This window comes from Argopecten irradians, chromosome 2 (assembly GCF_041381155.1).
Source record: "Argopecten irradians isolate NY chromosome 2, Ai_NY, whole genome shotgun sequence".
Classification (NCBI taxonomy): domain Eukaryota; kingdom Metazoa; phylum Mollusca; class Bivalvia; order Pectinida; family Pectinidae; genus Argopecten; species Argopecten irradians.
Genome location: NC_091135.1, coordinates 69,477,136 through 69,502,707, shown reverse-complemented (window position 1 = coordinate 69,502,707; position 25,572 = coordinate 69,477,136). Strand labels below are relative to the sequence as shown.

General features: G+C 36.6%; 1 protein-coding gene across 5 annotated transcripts in view; it reads right to left on the bottom strand.

Moving 5' to 3' along the window:
* The window catches only part of LOC138316330 (phenylalanine--tRNA ligase, mitochondrial-like), a 40,161-nt gene extending 14,632 nt beyond the window's left edge, over window positions 1-25,529 (bottom strand). Inside the window, exon 1 of one of the 5 annotated variants that reach the window (XM_069258006.1) lies at window positions 25,390-25,529. Coding sequence is in view for 3 of the 5 variants with exons in the window: in XM_069258001.1 (XP_069114102.1) it covers window positions 13,481-13,601 (121 nt within the window). In the remaining 2 variants the exon portion in view is untranslated. Of the gene's footprint in view, window positions 1-13,480; window positions 13,610-14,272; window positions 14,383-25,389 lie in introns of those variants that run through there. The other 4 variants (XM_069258007.1, XM_069258004.1, XM_069258001.1 and 1 more) reach the window with 4 other exon arrangements.
* Between the last annotated feature and the right edge of the window lie 43 nt (window positions 25,530-25,572).

Genomic DNA, 25,572 nt, shown 5'->3' with positions numbered 1-25,572 from the left:
TTATAGTATTTATTAGGTCATCTGACCCGAAGGATTGTCATCATGCACTGTCCGTCGTCGTGCGCCGTCCGCCGTGCGTAGGGCCCAGGGTACTGATATTTGGCCTGTAATGCTGGGATTAAGGGCTACCAAGTTTGTTCAAATGAATGACCTTGACCTTCATTTAAGGTCACAGGTACGTGTCAAATAGGTTAAAATCCTTTAATCAACTTCTTGTGACATAGAGACCTGATATTGAGCACCTGACATGCTGGGATGAAGGGTTATGAAGTATGTTCAAATGAATGACCTTGACCTTCATTCAAGGTCACAGGGATCAAATAGGTTAAAATCTTTAAAGGACATCTTCTCAATAACCAGAAGGCCCAGGGTACTGATATTGGGCATGTAGCATGCTGGGATGTAGGGCTACCAAGTTTGTTCAAATGAATGACATTGACCTTCATTCAAGGTCACAGGGGTCAAATAGGTTAAAATCTTTAAATGACTTCTTCTCAAGAACCAAAAGTCCCAGGATACTTATATTGGGCCTGCAGCATGCTGGGATGAAGGCCTACCAAATTTGTTCAAATAAATAACCTTGATCTTCATTCAATGTCACAGGGGTCAAATAGGCTAAAATCTTTTATACAATTTCTTGTGAATAACTAAGAGGCCTAGAGACCTGATATTAGGCCCCTGACATGCTGGGATGAAGGGCTATAAAGTTTGTCCAAATTGATAACCTTGATCTTCATTCAAGGTCACAGGGGTCAAATAGGTTAAAATCTTTAAACGACTTCTTCTCAAGAACCAGAAGGCCCACAGTACTGATATTTGGATTGTGGCATGCTGGGATGGAGGGCTACCAATTTTGTTCAAATAAATGACCTTGACCTTCATCCAAGTTCACAGGGGTCAAATAGGCTAAAAACTTGACATAACTTTTTGTGAATAAGTAAGAGGCCTAGAGACCTGATATCGGGCCTGTGACATGCTGGGATGAAGGGCTATCAAGTTTGTTCAAATGAATGACCTTGCTCTTCATTCAAGGTCACAAGGGGTCAAAAAAGCTAAAATCTTCAAACGACTTCTCAAGAACCATAAAGCCCAGGGTACTGATATTAAGCATGTAGCATGCTGGGATGAAGGTCTACCAAGTTTGTTCAAATGAATGACGTTGACCTTGCTTCAAGGTCACAAGGGTCAAATAGGCTAAAATCTTTAAATGACTTCTTCTCAAGAACCGAACTCAGGGTTCTCATATTGGGCATGCAACATGCTGGGATTAAGGGCTACCAAGTTTGTTCAAATGAATGACCTTGAATGTCATTCAAGGTCACATGGGTCAAAAAGACTAAAATCTTGAAAGAACTCTTTGTGAATAACTAAGAGGCATAGAGACCTGATATTGGGCCTGTGACATGCTGGGATGAAGGGCTACCATATTTGTTTTAAAAAAATGACCTTGATCTTCATCCAAGATCACAGGGGTCAAAATGGCTAAAATCTTGAAATGACTATGTTGTACTCTGCCAATAGTCAGATGACCGTTAAGGCCCATGGGCCTCTTGTTCTATCAAATCAGAGTAAAACACAAACAAAGTCGTGATTTCAACGATCATTGTTGTGGTAACCTTGCTGTCCCAGTGCTTGTAAGTGTTTAAGAGCTTTACGTTTATTGCTAGTATAAGTTAGAGACAGTCTTTACACACATATCTTTTGAGGGATGCATATATACGCGTCATTGAATAAGAATATGAATATCTATTTGAAATGGAAGAGCTTTTGGCAAACATGCTTCTTACTACGGCAACACTTGCAATATGTTACGGAAGTCTGAATTTCTATTGTAATCTGGTTCCTGTGCGCATATCATACAAGGGACATAGAATGAATCCCTAACCCTCCATCTGTAGAAATCGTGCAATACTTGACGGAAGCCTTGGTGAGACCTAATCCATATTCCTCTTATTCAAGTGTTTTTGGTAGATGAAAGACACGTCCTTTAGATTATCGACAAAACATCCACAACACTTCATGTATGTCTCGATATTCTAAATTCAATGTGACAAGAGCTCAAAATAAAAAATAGAGCAACACCATTACAATTGTATATTACATCCATTACATATGTTTGCGTTCATGAAAAGAAATCAATCATCCGTTACTTGGATACGAAGGTCAAGGCATGGCATATTTGATTAATTTTTGAAAAATAAAAATGTCATTTTTGGTTTTACATGTAATCTTCTGTTGTCTCAAAATATAGCAATAGTATCAGTTTTTTAGTAAGGAATATGTTGGGACATTCTCCTAACAGTGTAACTGATAGTTCTACATACAAAACGTTTCAGCATTGAAGTCTCGCAGTGTAGATGCACATTTAGTATAAGTAGCAATTTATGGGACCGAGTGCATCCAAAATATCAGACTGTGTAATGTCATATTGTATAATGATATCAAGTCATCGTAATGTTGTGCCGAAACCTATTCGTCAAAAATATCTAAGCATTCAAATGTGAACATCAGTCGAAATTCGAGCAATTAAGATTCATCTAGCTTTGTCCACTATTGGTTGCTATGAATGGTTTCTAAACGTTTCTATACATGCTTCCATTATCATCAATCAATATACTGATCTTAAAATGTGTGGATCTGTCTGGAACTATAAGTGTTTTCTGAGTGTCCGACAAGACACGTGACGTACAAATGATGGCGCGAAAACGGTGACAGTGTGATGGAGCGGATCTCAACGAGCTACAATTTCCGAATGGTATATTCCGAGACGACGTTCGGAAACGCTGCGGGTAACCTCAGCCCCAGTAATCAGCAATAAGTCCGAGGAGATCGATATTGGGTCTACGTGACGCGGCTTGGACACGTAATTGACCGCTATGGGAACGGTAGGCCTGCCAATCAGACACTATTTCTGTTCTCTGGGGAATCGTCAAGGACATCCCGTCCTTAGTGTCCTTCGTGACGGACACATGTTATAGAATTGACATTTAGCACACCAGTATATATGTAGACCAGAATGTTCTGTACACAATCACAGCTTTCACAGAAACCTTTATAGAATCAAGATCCTGAAATCATTGTCATCATCAGATATTATGCAGTCTTCAAATGCGTCAAAACTTAATACAAACTTTCCATTGTGTAAGACAAAATATAAACAGAAAGGTCTGTCGTTTTTCATGAAGAGATGAAGTGGAGGAGTCAATAAGATCATAGATATGGTTAATGTCTTCTTCCGTAATGAAACCTCGTCATAAAAAACAAAGATACTAATTATCATAGACACCCTAAACTAAGAGAAGATGACAACTTCTAGTTCTATTACAACGATACATAAATCTCCAGACTTCGTTCTGTGTAAGGCAATAGAAATCCCCCAAAATTAATTTGAAGAAACCTCAGTCAGCTAGCTGCATTTTTATTGTCACTGTTGGTGAAATTCATTGGAGTGAATCTGTTAAACCGAACAATGAAATATTTGTGATAGCATGATCAATACTTAACAACACAATTTTGATATACAATTATAAGTTTACTACGCCTTGCCTTCCATAGTTTTGAAGAGTTTGTTTTTATTTGTATATCCGCTTCACCATTCGTCATTTGTTTTTATTTGTATATCCGCTTCACCATTCGTCATTTGTTTTTAATTGTATATCCGCTTCACCATTCGTCATCTATGCACTGTACACTAGAACACTAATTAATGTGTTTCAGCAAGAATTAGGTTCTCTACAAACTTGATATTTTATATTTGTTGTCTTTGAATTTTACTAACCATATGTATGGATGGATGTTTGCATGAAGATAGACACTTTTTCAGTCTTCCATCAGATCATTAATGTGCAAATATTAAAATTGTGTACGCCTGTCACTTTTGTGACATCTTTCCTGATATTGTGAACGCCGGTCACTTTTGTGACATTCTTTCCTGATATTGTGTACGCCGGTCACCTTTGTGACATCTTTCCTGATATTGTGTACGCCGGTCACCTTTGTGACATCTTTCCTGATATTGTGTACGCCGGTCACCTTTGTGACATCTTTCCTGATATTGTGTACGCCGGTCACCTTTGTGACATTCTTTCCTGATATTGTGTACGCCGGTCACTTTTGTGACATTCTTTCCTGATATTGTGTACGCCGGTCACCTTTGTGACATTCTTTCCTGATATTGTGTACGCCGGTCACCTTTGTGACATCTTTCCTGATATTGTGTACGCCGGTCACCTTTGTGACATTCTTTCCTGATATTGTGTACGCCGGTCACTTTTGTGACATTCTTTCCTGATATTGTGTACGCCGGTCACTTTTGTGACATTCTTTCCTGATATTGTGTACGCCGGTCACCTTTGTGACATTCTTTCCTGATATTGTGTACGCCGGTCACCTTTGTGACATTCTTTCCTGATATTGTGTACGCCGGTCACCTTTGTGACATTCTTTCCTGATATTGTGTACGCCGGTCACCTTTGTGACATCTTTCCTGATATTGTGTACGCCGGTCACCTTTGTGACATTCTTTCCTGATATTGTGTACGCCGGTCACTTTTGTGACATTTTTTCCTGATATTGTGTACGCCGGTCACCTTTGTGACATTCTTTCCTGATATTGTGTACGCCGGTCACCTTTGTGACATCTTTCCTGATATTGTGTACGCCGGTCACCTTTGTGACATCTTTCCTGATATTGTGTACGCCGGTCACCTTTGTGACATCTTTCCTGATATTGTGTACGCCGGTCACTTTTGTGACATTCTTTCCTGATATTGTGTACGCCGGTCACCTTTGTGACATCTTTCCTGATATTGTGTACGCCGGTCACTTTTGTGACATTCTTTCCTGATATTGTGTACGCCGGTCACCTTTGTGACATCTTTCCTGATATAAAGTCAATATATTAGGCAAAAAAATAAAAAATAAAATAAAAATTAGCCTAATAATATAGACAGGTTTAGCGGACTAATTGCGACCGTACGCACGATTTCCTACAAAACGACATCAATACCATACCTAACACACAGGCTAGCAACCAATCACCATTTACATTGACAGTGAAACACTACCACTGTATCCATGGTTATTCTTTTTATTTTTTTCAAAATGTCTGAAGATTTCATCAACAGAATAATTTACATAAACAATTAAATTATAATACGCATGCAGACGTCGTACATTGTACATGTACATGCTTTAAATGTAAGTAACAAGTAAAAAAGATTATTATCAATAATTTTAAATTATTACAGGTGGCGTGCGTTTACAATGATGTACAAGATATTGTATCATAACTTCTAATCACGCTACCTGTACTACGACATTTTAATGGCTGCTACGGATACTAGCCTGAATTGTCCATATCAGAGTCATCTTACTCACATTCAACAATTTGTTTTCTAGGAGAGAATGTAAACAGGTAATTTAAAGTGCAATGGAACACCCTAATTGATCTCGAAGATTACTGGTGTAGGTAATGTTTACCTCAGTATAACTTCAGACATTATACTTGTACTGGTGTAGGTAATGTTTACCTCAGTATAACTTCAGACATTATACTTGTACTGGTGTAGGTAATGTTTACCTCAGTATAACTTCAGACATTATACTTGTACTGGTGTATGTAATGTTTGTACCTCAGTATAACTTCAGACATTATACTTGTACTGGTGTAGGTAATGTTTACCTCAGTATAACTTCAGACATTATACTTGTACTGGTGTAGGTAATGTTTACCTCAGTATAACTTCAGACACTATACTTGTACTGGTGTATGTAATGTTTACCTCAGTATAACTTCAGACATTATACTTGTACTGGTGTAGGTAATGTTTACCTCAGTATAACTTCAGACATTATACTTGTACTGGTGTAGGTATTGTTTACCTCAGTATAACTTCAGACATTATACTTGTACTGGTGTATGTAATGTTTACCTCAGTATAACTTCAGACATTATACTTGTACTGGTGTAGGTCATGTTTACCTCAGTATAACTTCAGACATTATACTTGTACTGGTGTATGTAATGTTTACCTCAGTATAACTTCAGACATTATACTTGTACTGGTGTAGGTAATGTTTACCTCAGTATAACTTCAGACATTATACTTGTACAAACTGCTGTATTTGTGACATAACTCTGTATAATCACTGTGGACAAACTAAAGACAATTCATTACAGAAATATTGAATTCTATAATGTGGATATTTCATTGCTATTTTCCATAATGCATGTGATTTTTTTATCATGGGATGGACTATCGCTCCCCACTTTCTTTCTTTTTTAATATCATTGAATATTTAACCAACATATTCCGTTGTAAATTTTGAGAAAATGTTCTTTATCATGTAAAAAAGTTGTTTACAAAATAGCATTTTGATAAATAAGTAAATTCCCTTGAAAAAATGAATACTATTATGGTATCGATATATACAGTATAGGTCATTGTACTGTATCTCTAATCTAGACAACCTGATGAGGAAGCCGATGGTATCTGAATGGTATATTTGTTGTACTAGTCTTTCTGATTTTGCCCTCCCCAGTTTCAGAATTATTTGTATTTTATTAGAATTTATTGCATAGGGAACTAAATATAGAACTAAAAGGCGGGCATTTGTTTAAATCTAGCTATGTTCCGGTCAACTGTAAAGTTTGACCCATTGATGCTTATATCATCTCACATACTTGTGAATTCTATACACACCAGATAGGTGTATGTGATATTATCTCATTTCAACCCTTCTCAATACACCCGTCTTTTGTTTCTTTCCACGACAAAACATGAAACGGACATTAACTTGATGGAAATATGATCGAGGTGAGTTGTACCCAGAAATCATACAAAGACCTCCAGGATGAGGTATGATCGAGGTGAGGTGTACACAGAACCCTTGACAAAGACCTCCAGGATAAGGTATGATCGAGGTGAGGTGTACACAGAACCCTTGACATCATACAAAGACCTCCAGGATGAGGTATGATCGAGGTGAGATGTACACAGAACCCTTGACATCATACAAAGACCTCCAGGATGAGGTATGATCGAGATGAGGTGTACCCAGAACCCTTGACATCATACAAAGACCTCCAGGATAAGGTATGATCGAGATGAGGTGTACCCAGAACCCTTGACATCATACAAAGACCTCCAGGATGAGGTGTACCCAGAACCCTTGACATCACACAAAAAGACCTCCAGGATGAGGTGTACCCAGAACCCTTGACATCATACAAAGACCTCCAGGATGAGGTATGATCGAGGTGAGTTGTACACAGAACCCTTGACATCATACAAAGACCTCCAGGATGAGGTATGATCGAGGTGAGGTGTACACAGAACCCTTGACATCATAGAAAGACCTCCAGAATGAGGTATGATCGAGGTGAGGTGTACACAGAACCCTTGACATCATACAAAGACCTCCAGGATGAGGTATGATCGAGGTGAGGTGTATCCAGAACCCTTGACATCATACAAAGACCTCCAGGATGAGGTATGATCGAGGTGAGGTGTACACAGAACCCTTGACATCATACAAAGACCTCCAGGATGAGGTATGATCGAGGTGAGATGTACACAGAACCCTTGACAAAGACCTCCAGGATGAGGTATGATCGAGGTGAGGTGTACACAGAACCCTTGACATCATAGAAAGACCTCCAGAATGAGGTATGATCGAGATGAGGTGTACCCACAACCCTTGACATCATACATAAACCTCCAGGATGAGGTATGATCGAGATGAGGTGTACCCAGAACCCTTGACATCATACAAAGACCTCCAGAATGAGGTGTACCCAGAACTCTTGACATCACACAAAGACCTCCAGGATGAGGTATGATCGAGATGAGGTGTACCCACAACCCTTGACATCATACAAAAACCTCCAGGATGAGGTATGATCGAGATGAGGTGTACCCAGAACCCTTGACATCATACAAAGACCTCCAGGATGAAGTGTACCCAGAACCCTTGACATCATACAAAGACCTCCAGGATGAGGTATGATCGAGGTGAGGTGTACACAGAACCCTTGACATCATACAAAGACCTCCAGGATGAGGTATGATCGAGGTGAGGTGTACACAGAACCCTTGACATCATACAAAGACCTCCAGGATGAGGTATGATCGAGGTGAGGTGTACCCAGAACCCTTGACATCATACAAAGACCTCCAGAATGAGGTGTACCCAGAACCCTTGACATCACACAAAGACCTCCAGGATGAGGTGTACCCAGAACCCTTGACATCATACAAAGACCTCCAGGATGAGGTAGGAGGACTAAGATAAGTGACTTGATGGAGATATGATCGAGGTGAGGTGTACGCAGAACCCTTGACATCACACAAAGACCTCCAGGATGAGGTGTACCCAGAACCCTTGACATCACACAAAGACCTCCAGGATGAGGTGTACCCAGAACCCTTGACATCATACAAAGACCTCCAGGATGAGGTGTACCCAGAACCCTTGACATCACACAAAGACCTCCAGGATGAGGTGTACCCAGAACCCTTGACATCACACAAAGACCTCCAGGATGAGGTGTACCCAGAACTCTTGACATCATACAAAGACCTCCAGGATGAGGTGTACCCAGAACCCTTGACATCACACAAAGACCTCCAGGATGAGGTGTACCCAGAACCCTTGACATCACACAAAGACCTCCAGGATGAGGTGTACCCAGAACCCTTGACATCACACAAAGACCTCCAGGATGAGGTAGGAGGACTAAGATAAGTGACTTGATGGAGATATGATCGAGGTGAGGTGTACGCAGAACCCTTGACATCACACAAAGACCTCCAGGATGAGGTGTACCCAGAACCCTTGACATTATACAAAGACCTCCAGGATGAGGTGTACCCAGAACCCTTGACATCATACAAAGACCTCTAGGATGAGGTGTACCCAGAACCCTTGACATCATACAAAGACCTCCAGGATGAGGTGTACCCAGAACCCTTGACATCATACAAAGACCTCCAGAATGAGATGTACCCAGAACCCTTGACATCACACAACGACCTCTAGGATGAGGTGTACCCAGAACCCTTGACATCACACAAAGACCTCCAGAATGAGATGTACCCAGAACCCTTGACATCACACAAAGACCTCCAGGATGAGGTGTACCCAGAACCCTTGACATCACACAAAGACCTCCAGGATGAGGTGTACCCAGAACCCTTGACATCACACAAAGACCTCCAGGATGAGGTGTACCCAGAACCCTTGACATCATGTAAAGACCTCCAGGATGAGGTAGGAGGACTAAGATAAGTGACTTGATGGAGATATGATCGAGGTGAGGTGTACGCAGAACCCTTGACATCACACAAAGACCTCCAGGATGAGGTGTACCCAGAACCCTTGACATCACACAAAGACCTCCAGGATGAGGTGTACCCAGAACCCTTGACATCATACAAAGACCTCCAGGATGAGGTGTACCCAGAACCCTTGACATCACACAAAGACCTCCAGGATGAGGTGTACCCAGAACCCTTGACATCACACAAAGACCTCCAGGATGAGGTGTACCCAGAACCCTTGACATCACACAAAGACCCAAAGACCTCCAGGATGAGGTAGGAGGACTAAGATAAGTGACTTGATGGAGATATGATCGAGGTGAGGTGTACGCAGAACCCTTGACATCACACAAAGACCTCCAGGATGAGGTGTACCCAGAACCCTTGACATCATACAAAGACCTCCAGGATGAGGTGTACCCAGAACCCTTGACATCATACAAAGACCTCCAGGATGAGGTGTACCCAGAACCCATGACATCACACAAAGACCTCCAGAATGAGGTGTACCCAGAACCCTTGACATCACACAAAGACCTCCAGGATGAGGTGTACCCAGAACCCTTGACATCACACAAAGACCTCCAGGATGTGGTAGGAGGACTAAGATAAGTGAGCTGCCGTCAGTGTAGTGGGGCACGTCGTCTGTGTGCTTTATCACTACGTGACCGTGTTGTGTATAGGGTAATTACATGTTTGTAAATTACAGTATCAATAAAATACACGAGATGATAAATATCATAGCATGTGTACATCTTATGTTTTTTAGACACACGTGTTAAATAATATAAAACGGGTCGACACTTAAATTGAAATAATGTTTACGTGTTGTTTTGCTTACGGCAACGGGTAAGAAAGATCAGTTCTCGATCATCCTAAAATTTCTGAAACGTTTTCTACCTATTGTGATCGATATATTTCTACTTCTTTTTCTCCAAACAACAACAAAAGTTATTTTCTAAATCCAAAATCACATTCGACAAAATCAAAGACAACCATATCATTGCGTGGGTAAACACCGGAATTGCCTTGATTAGCACGCGTTTTAATGGAGACCGCCTTATATCCCTATGGCCCAATAGTCCGAAGGCCCGTTAGTCCGAAGGCTCAATAGTCCGACAACAGATAATGTAACTGGAATTTATATGCGAACAGTACACGAAATGAAACAAACATTTATAACAGTTTTCGATATAAAAGACTCTGTAGTATACTCACCAAGATATACTCATCTGACTCTTTATATTTGACACTGAAAATGATAATAAAGAGCATAATCTTGAAATATGTATTTGGTGTTAAAGTGTATATATATATTTTTTTAACACTGCAATCCTGTTTAACATATTTCCTAACAAATATCATTATGCGAACAATTTCAATCATTTAAGGGGAGAGGTCAAAGAAAGGAGTAAGGAAATGCAAACATAAGTCGTTAAGTACATATATATACCAATTACGAACCTTTGTTTGGGTCTATATGGTATTATAACGCCTTGGTAGAACTAAATAATGGCCAAGGATGTAGTCTGATGTCATTAATTTCTATATTAGGTATGTAGTTTCTTTGAAAAATGTCAAAATAATTTTCCGATTTATATATTTATATCACCATGAAGAACTCAATGTTTGAGTAATGATGTCACAGAAAGGATATTCATTCGATGTTTCCAAAAATGGAAACTTCGAGTCAATATGCTATAGCATATATCGAACCTCACGTAACCACGGAAAAAGAGTAAAATCAGAGAATGTATAACACATTGAGCCAATATACCTTCTGTTACGCCATACCCAAACGATACGTTTTTTCAAAGTGACATCATGTAGCCACCGTTCTTCCTGCCGTGTAGTGAACATATAAATCAAATATTTTCTTTTTCACTTATCAAAGGAATAACGTATCTAATATAGAAAATGAGAACCTTTGATTGGTTCCATAATTGATAAATATAGTGACGTTTACAGGTAGTATAAATGTCATTTTTTGCGGTAAAATTTGATGATTTATATACATCATCCATTTAATGACCAATGGTCATCCTAATACAATCAAATAACAGTGCACATAAGGTTTACACTCGAATGTCTTAAAGCTGTATGTTTGTAAGATAATTCATAGAATGTATGCTTATGAGATAGCTTATGCAATATGAGAGTTCCTTTCTATTTTTTATGACTATTTAAATTTTTGGATGTAAGTTTGATCATGGAATGCTACATAAAGAAATGACAACTTGTCGCCCATATATATTGGCTGATCACTTACCTTAAAGCAGTGTCAAAAATGTATTTATCAAAACCAATCGAAAACACCTCAAACTATGAAAATAACGTGAATTATAACAAAGGCATAACTTGCAATATTTACTGATTTCCGGACTAACGGGCCTCCGGACTAACGGGCCTTCGGACTATTAGGCGTTAGGGATATAAGGGTGTCACTTTTAATTGGAGGTAAGTGAACCAAAATTGAGAAATATGCATTTGTTCGTTACTCAGACCAAAATGTGCTGCAAGTTTTTAGAGAAGTTTTGCTATCTTTACAACAGAATGAAATATTTCTAACTTTCCATGCGTTTATTTTGGCGATCGTGAATTTCGTGCTTTGCTGTCACACTTCGCCTGTTCATATTCAAATTACAATTACGGAACTTGTTGGAGAATTGGCATGCATCATAAAAAAGATTTTAGAAATGAAAAGCAAAACAGAAAAGGTCAGATAAGTTAAGAAATTTCACATTACGAAACCACGAATGTAAGATTAAATTCTGCAGGCCCGGATGTGACCGAAACTGAATACATGAATACATGAAACACAGCACCCTTAGACTTTTCGCAGACGATAGTATCATTTACAAGACCATACACAAACAAGAAGACACACAGAAACTACAACACGACGTTGACAATGCAGGACAATGGCAATGCAGGACAATGGGAACACGACTGGCTAATGCAATTTCACCCCGACAAGTGCAACGTCATCTCCACTACCACCAAACGCAACAAAATCCACCACAACTACACTCTCCATAACCACTCACTTGAACATGTCAAACACAGTAAATACTTAGGCCTCACACTGCAAAACAACCTCCAATGGGACAAACACATAATCAACATCACCGCAAATGCAAACAGAACACTAGGTTTCCTAAAACGAAACCTCACAATCAATTCACCACACATTAAAGAACACGCATATAAAGCACTTGTTAGACCAAAACTTGAGTACTGCTCCTCTATCTGGGACCCACACAATACTGGCCAAATACAACAAATAGAAAAAACTCAACGCAGAGCAGCAAGATATGTACAAAACAGGTATCATAACACTTCTTCAGTCTCAGACATGTTATACACACTCCAATGGCCAACACTACAAACACGCCGTCTACAATCACGACTCATCCTCCTATATAAAATCACACACCATCTCGTTGCCATCAACCCAGAACAATACCTAACACCTGTAGACACCCGCACTAGACACACACATCCCTATGCATACAGACACATCGCCGCCACAAAGGATACATTTAAGTACTCCTTTTTCCCACACACCATCACATACTGGAATCTCCTCCCTGTGGCAACAGTACAAAACACTACACTGGAGGGCTTCAAGGCAAACATAAACAACGTAGCCCTTGAAGCCCCCACTCACAAATAAACACCTCATTTTTTATCATGATTTTAACCTATCTACTTTTATCTATTCCAGCACCAGAAGAAAAAAAAATAACCCCTTCCCCCACGCCACTGAGCCAATCACTCACCTAAAATCGTCACTATTGACGGCTGGTGACAAACCAAAGAAGAAAAAAAAAGCAATGGTACGACGTCGATTTTTGATTATGACATAATTATTACACCTGACAATAGTGTTATTACGTGGTATTGACCGGATGACTAGACTGAAAAGGTCAGTTAAATAGATAAAATCACTTCTGTATTTTGTAAATCCTTTACTCCAGTGGAAATGTTATTAAAATGTTTTTAATTTTGTCCCAGAAAAGATAAGAGTGGTTTCGTTAATAATATGTATCCTCGGTAACTAAGTAGAATATAAAAGTAGTACGTGTAAACATGTACACATGTAGATTAGTATAATGTAACACAATAACATAATTATTATGGTGTTGTACTATAACCTGATAACGTATCCCTGCTGCCATTCATCCTCATTTTTAACTCCTTGTAATGTTGGTTCTCTGACCCATTCCACATACAGCCATCAATCTCTATGCATGAATGTTGCTGTAAGCATACCATTGCTACGTCACTATAGAACTATTTTTAGCTTTATTATAATGTTTTCATTTGGGGTGAAGGTCATCCACCTCCACATAATGTGGTTATAAATAGCTTTTGCTATCTGTGCAAAAAGTCACGTATTCAATACACACACCAACACGCGTAAACAACAACATCATTCGGTTTGGCAAATTCCACCATTGTAATGTCCAGAAAGCAGGTCTAATTTTGACGGGACATGCTATCACATCGTGACTAACAGGTGCAACGATATTTAACGCAAGCAAGTCCAGACAAAAGAGGATACTTACATGTAGTTATTTGTATTATAATGTAATGTATATGGACTTGTTTACATCAAGTCCGTATTTGTTTAAAACAAAGAATAATGAGATTTGCGATTAAAGATGAGTTTGACATTGAGTATTTACATGTTTGAGTTTTCTGTGTAAAATTCTTCTGAACAGATTTAGTAATCAAGTGTGATCAGTGTCGGATTACAGATCATTTTCTTACATGCTGCACACGCAAAACATCATAATGTTTCGGTGTCTTCAAGAAACATGACTATGTAGGATAAGATCAACAAAGATTAGGTCCGAAGCAGAAAAAGTGTTGTTTTCTCTAAATCTAACATTATACAATAGGCATAAATGAATATCATTGCGTGTTTTCAGGGACATACTCACTGACATCCTGAACCGTATTATACCAATCAAGGAAGTCTTTCTGAATTAGAGAACTCAACGCTGGATAACGTCAGAAATCCTTGAAAGCATAAAAGCGCAGGACAGGCTGTTTTGTTTTAAAAAAGACTCGTAATTCTGAACACTAAGGATAGAAGTCGATTTTTAAATGAAAACACCGAAAACACAAAAAATAATTTATGATACCAAAAACATTATCTAGTTCATCTTCTAACTCTGATGTTATCCATGACGATTTAAAGACTGAAACTCGCTTTCATAACATGTTATAGGTTTGTAAATGATGATGCCTTTTATTAATACAGTAATCATCTGTTGAAAGAAAATTTAACATGTTCCATGATAAACTTACATATTGTAAATGATTAATATCAATTTTATGATATCGTAAAACCCCTGCAATATAGAAATGAAATGCAGGTTATATTTTCGGTTATTATTTCAGTTACACGAATGAAAAATATCAAAGTTTTCACCTCACGAGATGAATTTTACTGGCATTCATAAAAAACAAGGAATATTCTATTGATTACATTTGTTTTCCCGCTTCCATTTACTGAAGACCACCACTACCAATTGCACCACTACTAGTTCCGCCAAAGGTTACTCCGCCATAGTTATCTGTCCTTGTGATTATTACGCCGTATTTTTGTGATGATATAGTTATATTTCTACATAAAAATATTATGTCATTTTTTTTGCACAAATTCATGACGTAACAAACAAAATGATATTTTCACTGTCAACGCTGTATTCCGATTGGTCAAAAGCGAGTGAAAATATCAATATCAATAGTGATATTTTCACTCCATTTCAGTGTCTGATCCAACTTTTGATATTATAAATTCGTATTTTATTCTCCCATTTAGTCTAGTTATACCATTTCTTGTGTTACCCTGATAGGTTTCTGTTTTGGATCATATAGGTCTACATATTCTAGAAAAATAGCCTTTTAGGTCGAATTTAGTGTTCCCTTTTACTTGTGTGGAAAAAAGGTGTCTATTATCACATGTTTTGTATGTAGTGATACAATGCTCCATGATTAACGATGACAACTACACTAAGTATCAACCTCCCATTACTTTGGAATAAGAAAACATACAATCTAACGTTTTGCTGTACAGTATTTAACAAAATATCATTATAAAGACGTCACCACGTTTGAGATATTGGCACGTAAGAGAAATGCGCCATGTTTTAAAGACATTATAGTCTTCTTTGACTCAATTTCTCAGTAAATTAAAAACAAGAACGAAAGAACATATTTCCTTTTAAGATCAGTGGCTTTGATGGACGATTTTTGCAATAATTTCAAATCTATTGTCAATGTTTTCATTTCCATATGGATCTACTGATACGATAGCCTAATTGTTTCTTAAGAAATCTATGATGATTTGCAAATCTAGACAATGGCCTCAAAATGGAAAAATAACTAATTGTGGTAGAAAATATAGTATGCAATTATGCATTGAGCTGTGGTCTATATCTGAATTTATTGGCCACAGAATATAATATTAGCCGAGGACGTACAGTAGTCCGAAGTCAATATCGTTTTCTTGGGTTAATAAATCCAGGTATTGGCCGAAGATAAACCCAATACTTGTTTTATTATTTGTAATTGTACTTGCTAATTTTAGCTAGCTTAATGACAATGCTAGTTAAGTTATGTCTATGTAGATAAAAAAACATCATATAATATAAAGATTAAACATTGACAGTTCTTTTTAGGCAGTTTATATAAACGTTTTGAAACACAATGTGTAAACATTAAATAAACTTTCAAATTGTAATTTCATGTTGCTCATCAAGTCATACTCAACTATTTCCCAAAATTACTTGGACCGCTTCATAAAAAAATGTATGATGCAAACGAAACAGTGTTTTAGTCGAACTTGTTGGAAGTACCTTTCTTTCTGCAGTGAAATCTGATGAAAAACGCTTAACATCAAATTATTATGCTGTAAAAAATAGAAAACGAAACTTCTTGTTTCGCTGCAAACATTGTCTACGAAGCAAATTATGTAGGTGCGTTCGAATGGGAAGTCAAACATATGCGTACAAAATTAATATATATACATTGTACATCAATAATCATAATCAAAGTACTGAAAGTACTGAGAGCTTAAGGCAAGTGATAAAAGTTAATTTGCAGGTATTCGGACGAGTAGACATAAAACAAGTTTTAGCTTCCCAAAAAGCTAAGAAGGCTACCTTACACATTATTTAAAAGGAAGCAAAGATAGGAAAGCTTGACGAATTGTTCTGTTCACAGTTAGTTGCCATCGTTCTAATGACAATTCATTTTTGAAGAATGATAATTCAAATGCTTTTCACATTCAATGTAAAAGATTATCAACTTCATGATATTCATGAAAAGGCCACTAGGCTACCTTTCAGAAACACAAAAAAAAATGAAAGTCTTTTTAAAAAAATTAAAACATAATAAATTGAATTTTTGCCATGTGGCGCAGAAATGGTCTACTAACGCGTTGTAATTATGACGACGCCAGGAACATAATATAACCTGTGTTATGAAACTTAATGCTTTATTTATTTTAATAAAGTTGTTCAGCAGGTGTAGTGGGCCTTTTCCTTATGCTAACAAGTTCTCCGTAAAATATACACTGTACTGATATACATTTACTTGAAGTTGGTGAAATACATAGTATACGCATAGAAACAAGCATAGCATTTCGTTTAAAACTGTACTTTACTTTAGCGCATACAGTTCCACAAATATCCCCTAAGTAAAGCCTAATTTTGTTTCAGCATCTCCCATGAACAGACAGTTTTTACAAGTAGGTCATGATCATCTTGCTAACAGTACTAGTTAGGCTATATATAAATGCTCCACGCGCTCCCGACAATATTTCTATTTAGTACGTGTGTGATTTCTGAGAATAATGTCCGACAACCAGAAAAAAACATTCAGACTTCTCTGGGTTTATCTAATGATAATTTGTTTGCAATCATTTCCCCACTGGTACCCCTTACACACATGAAATCTTCCAACAACAAGTAACCAATCAACACACGTAAATCATTTTGGCCAGCCAATCAAAGTGAACAGACCATTTATAACCACGTGAAATCCCAACAACATGGCAGGCAAAGCGACCGATTCTAATAGCTACCATCCTGGGATGGTAGCAAAATGGTAGCAAAAATGAAAATCAATGGAACATACAACTTAAAAAATGTGTTCCTATCTAAATAATCTCCCCAGAGAGAAGTAAAAGTGTAATTTACATTATTTGATTATTGATCTTGAGGACAAGGTCATGGAGACATACAGCTACAAGCTATTTGCTAGAAAATAACAAGGAAAACAAACTAACTTTCCTTAAGACTCAATTAAAGAGCGAAGTAAAATCTGACACATGTATATTCCTATATGGAGTATAATAACAGATAATGATATTGCTTTTCACAAGTTTCATGGCATATATTTCAAATGTTGTTTACAGATAGCATTGATAAGGAACTAAATGCAATATCTACAATTTACATGTAAAACTTTCTGGATGAACTCAGTGGTATAGATCAACTACAGAAGGAAAGGCAGATACTAAAAGAATTATCAAGAGAAGAAATTAAATGCAAGTAACAACAAAAGGATCATTAGTCGTAATGATCATCTGACTATTGGCACAATATAACATTTAAAAAAATAGTAATGGCAAATAATTAAGGGTCTTAAAAGAACTTTTTAATTTGATGATTTTGACCTTGATTGCAGGTCAAGGTCTTTCATTTGAACAAACTAAGTAGTCCTTCATCCCAGCATGTCACAGACCCAATGTCAGGTCTCTAGGCCTCTTAGTTACTCACAAGTCGTTTTAAATATTTAAGCCTATTTGACCCCTGTGACCTAAAATGGCAGTCAATGTCATTGAACGTTGTAGCCCTTCATTCCAGCATGTCAAAGGCCCAATACCAGTTCTCCGGGCCTCTTAGCTATTCGTAAGATGTTGTTAAAAGATTTAAGCCTATTTGACTCCTGTGACCTTAAATGGTGGCCAAGGTCATTCATTTGAATAACCTGGTAGCCCTTCATTCCAGCATGTCACAAGCCCAATGTCAGTTCTCTAGGCCTCTTAGTTATTCACAAAAAGTTGTATAAAGTTATAGCCTTTTTGACCCCTGTGACATTGGATGGCAGCCAAGGTCATTTATTCCAGCATATCTTTAAAGCTTTTTAGCCTTTTTGATCCCTGTGACCTTGAATGTAAATCAAGGTAAATTATTTGAACAAACTTGGTAGCCCTTCTTTCTAGCATGCTGCAGACCAAATATCAGTACCCTGGGCCTTTCTGATATTGAGAAGAAGTCGTTTAAGTGAAAAGTTTATGCACAACAACGGAAGGTGCATGATGCTTATAGGTTAGTGCTGTGTATCGCGAGGTATCTGACGCTACAATACATATCATGTTACAGGGTTCACGATATGATACGCATCGCGATATTTTGATAGACACTTCAAATGTCGTGGTGTTGTTGTTAATGTGTTGTTAGGTTGGTACACTAATTTTGTGTGTTGTATTTCCGGAAAATTTTATTTTTTGCTTACACTCACTACAATTGACGCGAGTTTTATAGACAGAAACTTTAAATAAGACCAGCAAGTGGCCTTATAGGTGACAGGCGCTGACACAAGTTTAGTGTTTTGCTTTTCATGTGATTCCACAATTTTGTTACTAACAAACTTTCGGCTGACGCTGACCAAGGGAGATAATCCAATGTTCAATTTTTATTTTTAGGTATCGAGATACAAATAAATTGTACACGATGCATTGATGCAATACCAAGGGATGCAATACATTGATGCATCCATGTGAATGGTTAAATCTCTACTATAGGTCATCCTTACCCTTCAGGTCAGATGGTCTAACTAAAAACTAAGGATTTATTGTCCTATAAAGAATTGGTTGCTGCATCAAAATCCAAAGTGACCTGTGTTTAATTACATTTATTCAAAAATACTTGCATAAAATAACATAGCATAACATAACAAAACAATATTTTTATTTTATCGGTACATGTAGTACTCTTTAGTGATACATGTCCATCTGAATGTATGCAGGCATATTAAATATGTAATGAACAGTTCTTGATACTTTGCTGCAATATTACAGAACACTTTTAATTAAAGCCACTGATTAAGTATGCAGGGGTCCGGAAAAGCACTTGTCCAGTTGTCAGGGACGAGTGAAAATTGATCTGGGCAAGTAAGTTTTAGTGTGCCACTCGCCCGCCGGACAAGTGTTTTTACTGCTGATATATAATCTGTGGTATTGCCTTTATACATACATGTAGCATAAAGTGGACACTAAGAATTCTGAACAGCATATTAAAATAATTCTCAAAATCAATTTGCAAAAATGTGTTAGCATTGGTATCAATCATAAGCATACAATGATGTTTATTTATCAAATTTGACTTATTAATATAATGTCATATTGCTGCCGCGTAAGATCTGTGGCAAGATCATAAACAGTTGTAGATCCTAGTTGTAGATTTTCCACACACACACTACCGGTTACTGCATATTACTGGGAATGCATGGCTGTCATCGAGTGCTTGTCATGCTAAAGCACCTGCAAGATAAACTCAAATATATGTACATTATTGTATTATGTAGGTCATGCATTTTGATATGCTTTGACATAACATAAATCAGTTCAATTGCAAATTCACTTGACACCTGCAGTCCTCTAATAAGGTCATGTTCATCAATAGATGTTTTGCAACACTACGGTAAATGGGACAGAATTGTAACCCTAGATCTGACGACAAAGTTGTCTAGAGATATCTGCCATTGCAGCTAGTTAATATAAGACCGGTATTATTTCTCTGCTTCTTGATAATCTCAAGTCTTCAAAATTTTGAGTCTGCTGTGGATGACTAGTCTAGCCAATATTAGGTCCTGTTATTATAAAATTTAATAAAATATGCAATAAATTCAATAAAAAGTTATAGAGTCCTCTAACATTAACTGAAACAAGAATTTTGTGAAGTTCAAGTCAGTTGTGGAGTCTTGTATACAAGTAATTTGAGTTAATATATTACCATCATAATATTAATTTTTATCAATATTTTAAGTTCATGTTTCCAGTTTTTAAATCAGATATAATAATTGTCTTAATAAAATCTAGCCTTATTACACTTGTCTCTTAAACTCCATATATACACACATGCATATTATGTACATATATATATATCTACATGTACAAATATATTGTGTATGCATGATTGTATCTGTATATTGATTGCATCAATATGCTAATTCATTGTCATGTATGTTACACACTATACAAAAATATGTACAGATGTTTTGTGATGTGACACTCCATTACCACGGTACCTATATAGACAATTTAGCAAATTTAATCTGTTACACCTACTGACTTAAATGTATTATTGTATGTCATACAATTAGAAAATAATGCTAGCAGTTAATTTTAGTCAACTTCGAATTTGAAAAGGAAACTGATCCAAAATTTTAAAGTAATATTCTTGTTCATGTTGTAATAAAGTAAAACATCGATATCACATACAAGTGTATGTTAGCAGAAATACACACAGACACGTACGTTCACTTCATGCACAGGGCCTCGTTACTATTGATGATATATATCAGATAGGTCACGTCTATTTACATATAGTGTAATGTATGTAAATAGACGTGACCTATCTTATATATCATCAATAGTAACGAGGCCCTGTGCTTCATGTGTAATTTATTTACTGTAGAAGCAAAACGAAATGAACACTTACGATTTTCGCTGTTTCTGTCTCAAAATACGAATGGAATGTTAAACGTTGTAGGCCTAGATTACTGTCACACGGGTCGGGTTCGGGAAGTACCCGGGTCCGAAAATGCGTACCCGGGTACCCGTCAAAATACTTGTAGGAAACATGTGCACCCGGCCGGTTATCCGTCAAAATAGGAAACATTCTGACAGATGTCTGTGTAAACGTAAAATTCAGTTAAAAGAAGTACAAAATAGCACTCTTTTATTCTGTTTTACTCACAAAGTATGACACTTCATCTGCTTATGACATGTTCACAAGCAACATTGTTGCAATATTTATTTCCCATGATCGGAGAACTGATCATGAAAGGCGCACAGGCTTACTTTCACTATCGGTAAGCTGTATTAGATAACACCAGAGGCTATCCGAACGAAGACTACGTCACTCTTTTGTACTTCCTGTTGCGCATAGTGCGGGAAAACAACATCTGTCACGGACATACTGGGCTCTGTCAGTTTGTTACATTACGATTGTATGATGTAACCGATTGATATTAAATTGATATACCAATACCGTTTGTAGTATTGAAGAATAAATCTTTCACATATTATTATGATTACATTGAATGTTGCTCCATCTGAAGATCGCCCCATACAACATCGGTAAAATGCACCATTTACTCACGAAGTTGATACGTTCACATATCAATACATGTCGAGTGCCCGGGTACGGATCGGACACTTAAATTCGGGTACCCGGGGACAAAAGTAAGTACCCGTACCAGCCCTACTTATACATACTGAAATCATGTCAATTCCTTTATTTAGTGTTACCTAAACCAGAAGTTCATCCTATATGCAAATGACTGGCGAGAATTTAGGTCATCGAGGCTATCATTCATGCAAATTATTCTCACTATTTCCCATTAATAGAAAACGATATTATAGTTTTGGACACATATTTTTGAAACAATAACATTTAAGGAAATACCATAGATTTTTTTCATGTTTCATGCAATCATAATTACACTATGACAGCATATTTGCTTTCGAAAGCGGATTTTTTTAGATCTGAGTTGTAGTACTTTTTCACGCTAGGTGGTGTCGTAGTCGAAAGCGCATTTCCGGTTTGGAAGGTAATCTCAATACGCTGTAAGGCTATATAGCCTTAAGCGTAAAAAGACACGTGACTCACTTTTGACAAATGAGGAGATATGTTACATATATTCAAAAATATAGTATTAGACTGAAGTGTATTGTGTCTTAAAAAAGTTATCGACCAAAGGAAATAATAATAAACCGAGAACGTAATTTTATGTTAATGATTTTCCTTGGTTGATACATCCAGGTATTAACATAGGATAAACGCATTTTTTTTTTGTTATTTTCATTTACTAGCTATCGCTAAGTACACGTCAAGTTATATATATATATATACTAAAGGAATCATTCAGATAATACGCATAGCCATTGTACCTATAGTTTATCTGTATGTTCTATTTCTGTTTTAAATATGTAATTTAATTTGTTCTTTTTGTGTCACAACAAAGGGGCAGATCGCCTCGAAAATTCAACTATATTTTGTCCATACTGTTAGAATTACTTCTTAAACCAATATTTACTATTTCAAGTTATTTGTATCCTACAGACATATGTCTATATATATGGATCCAGTGTTATATAGAAAACAACTGTTGATATAATTTCCTTGACCCATATAAGTCTAGATCAACTTAAAAAATAAAAATGATTTTTCTAGCCAAAAAAAAAAAAAAAAAAAAAAAAATCAAAATGAAAAGTTTTGAACTTATAAGTTTAAGAAATTTAAGAATTTTCATGCTACTTTATTCAAAAAAGAAATTGTACTTTCTTTCTACACCATTATTATTATCTTTATTTCCTCCAAAATGAAGAGTATATAATGATAATACAAATGTATATGAAAAAAAACCCATATGATAACAGCATGAGATAATATGTACAAAATTTGAGAGATAATAGGGGAAAATACAGAACATGGTTATTGTAAATCAGAGAAAAAGAGAAGAGGGCACAATTCTCTCGGATATTTCTATATCAAATTATTTTCAATATTTATATATATTCATAAACGAGTAAGTTTTAATCAGTTACATAAACGAATTGAACATCTTTCTAAAATTGTACACGCATGTCAATCTGAATTGTTCTATATTATAACATTCCAATGTATAGTCCAAGGGACCTCCTAATAATACATGTATTAGCTCAAAATCTGAGAGGGAGTATAAATATGAAATAAAATCTACATTTGTGATTGATACAATTGAACATATGAAATCATTTCTTATTTGTTCAGTTAATAACAATTCAAAACAATATGACTAACAATATCAGTGTAAAAGTGTCCACAATATTGACATAATATTACAGAATTTTCTAAACGTACAGACACAATCATTTTCATAATATATCTTACATTTTCAAGGCAATTTGGATGACGTAGAGCTAGTTTCCAAAGGTAATGGGGTTTTAAACAATCATGTAATGATAAGAATCGTGTGAATTCTGCGTCATTTGACATTCTCAATTTCCAGGCATTTGTTTCATACATAGTTACAGATTTGTGGACTAATGCCTTCCAACAATATCTGGAAGGAAAAGATCCATCATCGAAAAATTTTAAGACATATTCATATAAGTTGTATTTCTTAAGTATTTTGGTAATGTCTGGAATAAAACCTTTTTGAACATACGTAGTCACATTATTTAAAAAGTATCTCCACATTGAAAATTCTAAAAATCAAATTTGTTCTTTTCATTCTGCAAACTCTGCCTAGGAACAATAGTTTTTTAATATCTATATAAGCCTCAATAGAGGTCCAACCTATTAGTGAAGTACACATATCTGTTCTAGTTCTTCTGTCAAACCCTTGTATAGACTTTATAATAAAATGTTGAGCCCTTTCAAGCATTAATAAATCAGGTTTTGATAACACCCAAAGCTCACACCCATATAGAGCAGAAGGATAAACTTTTATTTTGATAATTTTTGAAATAGTAAGGGGGTTCAAGGCACACTGGTGTGCACCAGAACGTAGTAATGCCATAGTACCACTTTTCAACTTGTTACATGCCTGTTTAATCCTTTCAAAGGATTGATGTTTACTATTCATAATAAAACCAAGATGATTAGTTTCTAAAACAATAGGTAAAACGTTATTATAAAGACTAAATGAACAGTTGATGTTTAAAGTTCTCTTATCAGAAAATACCATAATTTTACTTTTTGAGCTTGAATACAAAAATCTCCATTTTCTACTGTATTCTTCACATATACTTAACATTTTTTGGAGGCTCGTACTATTTGTACTAACAAGACATATATCATCTGCCTGCGTAGGTATATTTGCAGGTATATCTATTATAGATGCACCTCTACCACAGTTTTCAACTTGATTCAATAAGTTATTAATAAAAACAAGATACATTTTTGCGGAGAGGGCCCCTCCTTGTAAAATACCTCTCTCCATCTTGACTGGCTCAGATGTAATACCGTTAAACAATACTGAACTTTGTACATCTGTATACATAAACCTTAAGATATTCCATACCTTCCCTCTATAAAATAGTTTCTATATAATCTCTATTGACAAAAATGCCAAAATGAAATGTTCCGTCGAGTGGTCCAAAGAACTGTTAAAATCGACTGTTAAAATGTGTTGTTGGGCCGGATTGACGTCACAATGCGGGGTATAACAAAACAGTTATTGACTGGGTTTTCGGGCAACAGATGAATTGTTGGACCCCCGGACCCTTATACACTAAAATCTCGTGCACTCGGCGCACGCCAATTAAACCAAAATGACCACAAGTTGGCTTATTTCTAATATGCCCGTATAAAAATCTACAGCATTAGAAATATCACGTTCTTCCTTGCACAGTATATTTCTATTGTAAAAAAAAAAACAAAAGGATACAAAGATATAACTTAAGGAATCTTTTGGGACCTTTGAACTGATACATACTTCCATCGTGATTCACGTTCAGATTAAATATTATTAGTGATGTCATAAGACGGATAATGACGTAACAGTTACGTCATAAACTGAAAATGGCGCCATATGAGAAACACTCGATTCTGGTCCTTCTTACTATCCCAAAACTCACGTGTCGATGAATCATTATTATTTAATTCGGTGCAGCCTACAATAGATAGAAGTCTAAATATATTTTACCGAAATGCCCTGAAAAGTATTGGCACATATTGGCACAGAAAATATTTATAACCTATTATTTCTTGTTTGTGGTCCCCTGATTGTTTAAAACATTGTACGTGAAGTTATATGTAAACATTTCGCTTACCAGTAGCTGTTTTCCTTTATGATCTTGACCCACTCATGTTTAAATGTCACCCATCGAGTCCTTTCCAGTCGAGTCTAGAAGGCCACGTGTGTTTGTTTGTAAACAGCGTGTGACGTCACACAGTGGTGAACGTGACAAACCGCAATGGCAGTACACATATATAAACAGTGCGGCTGTGATCGC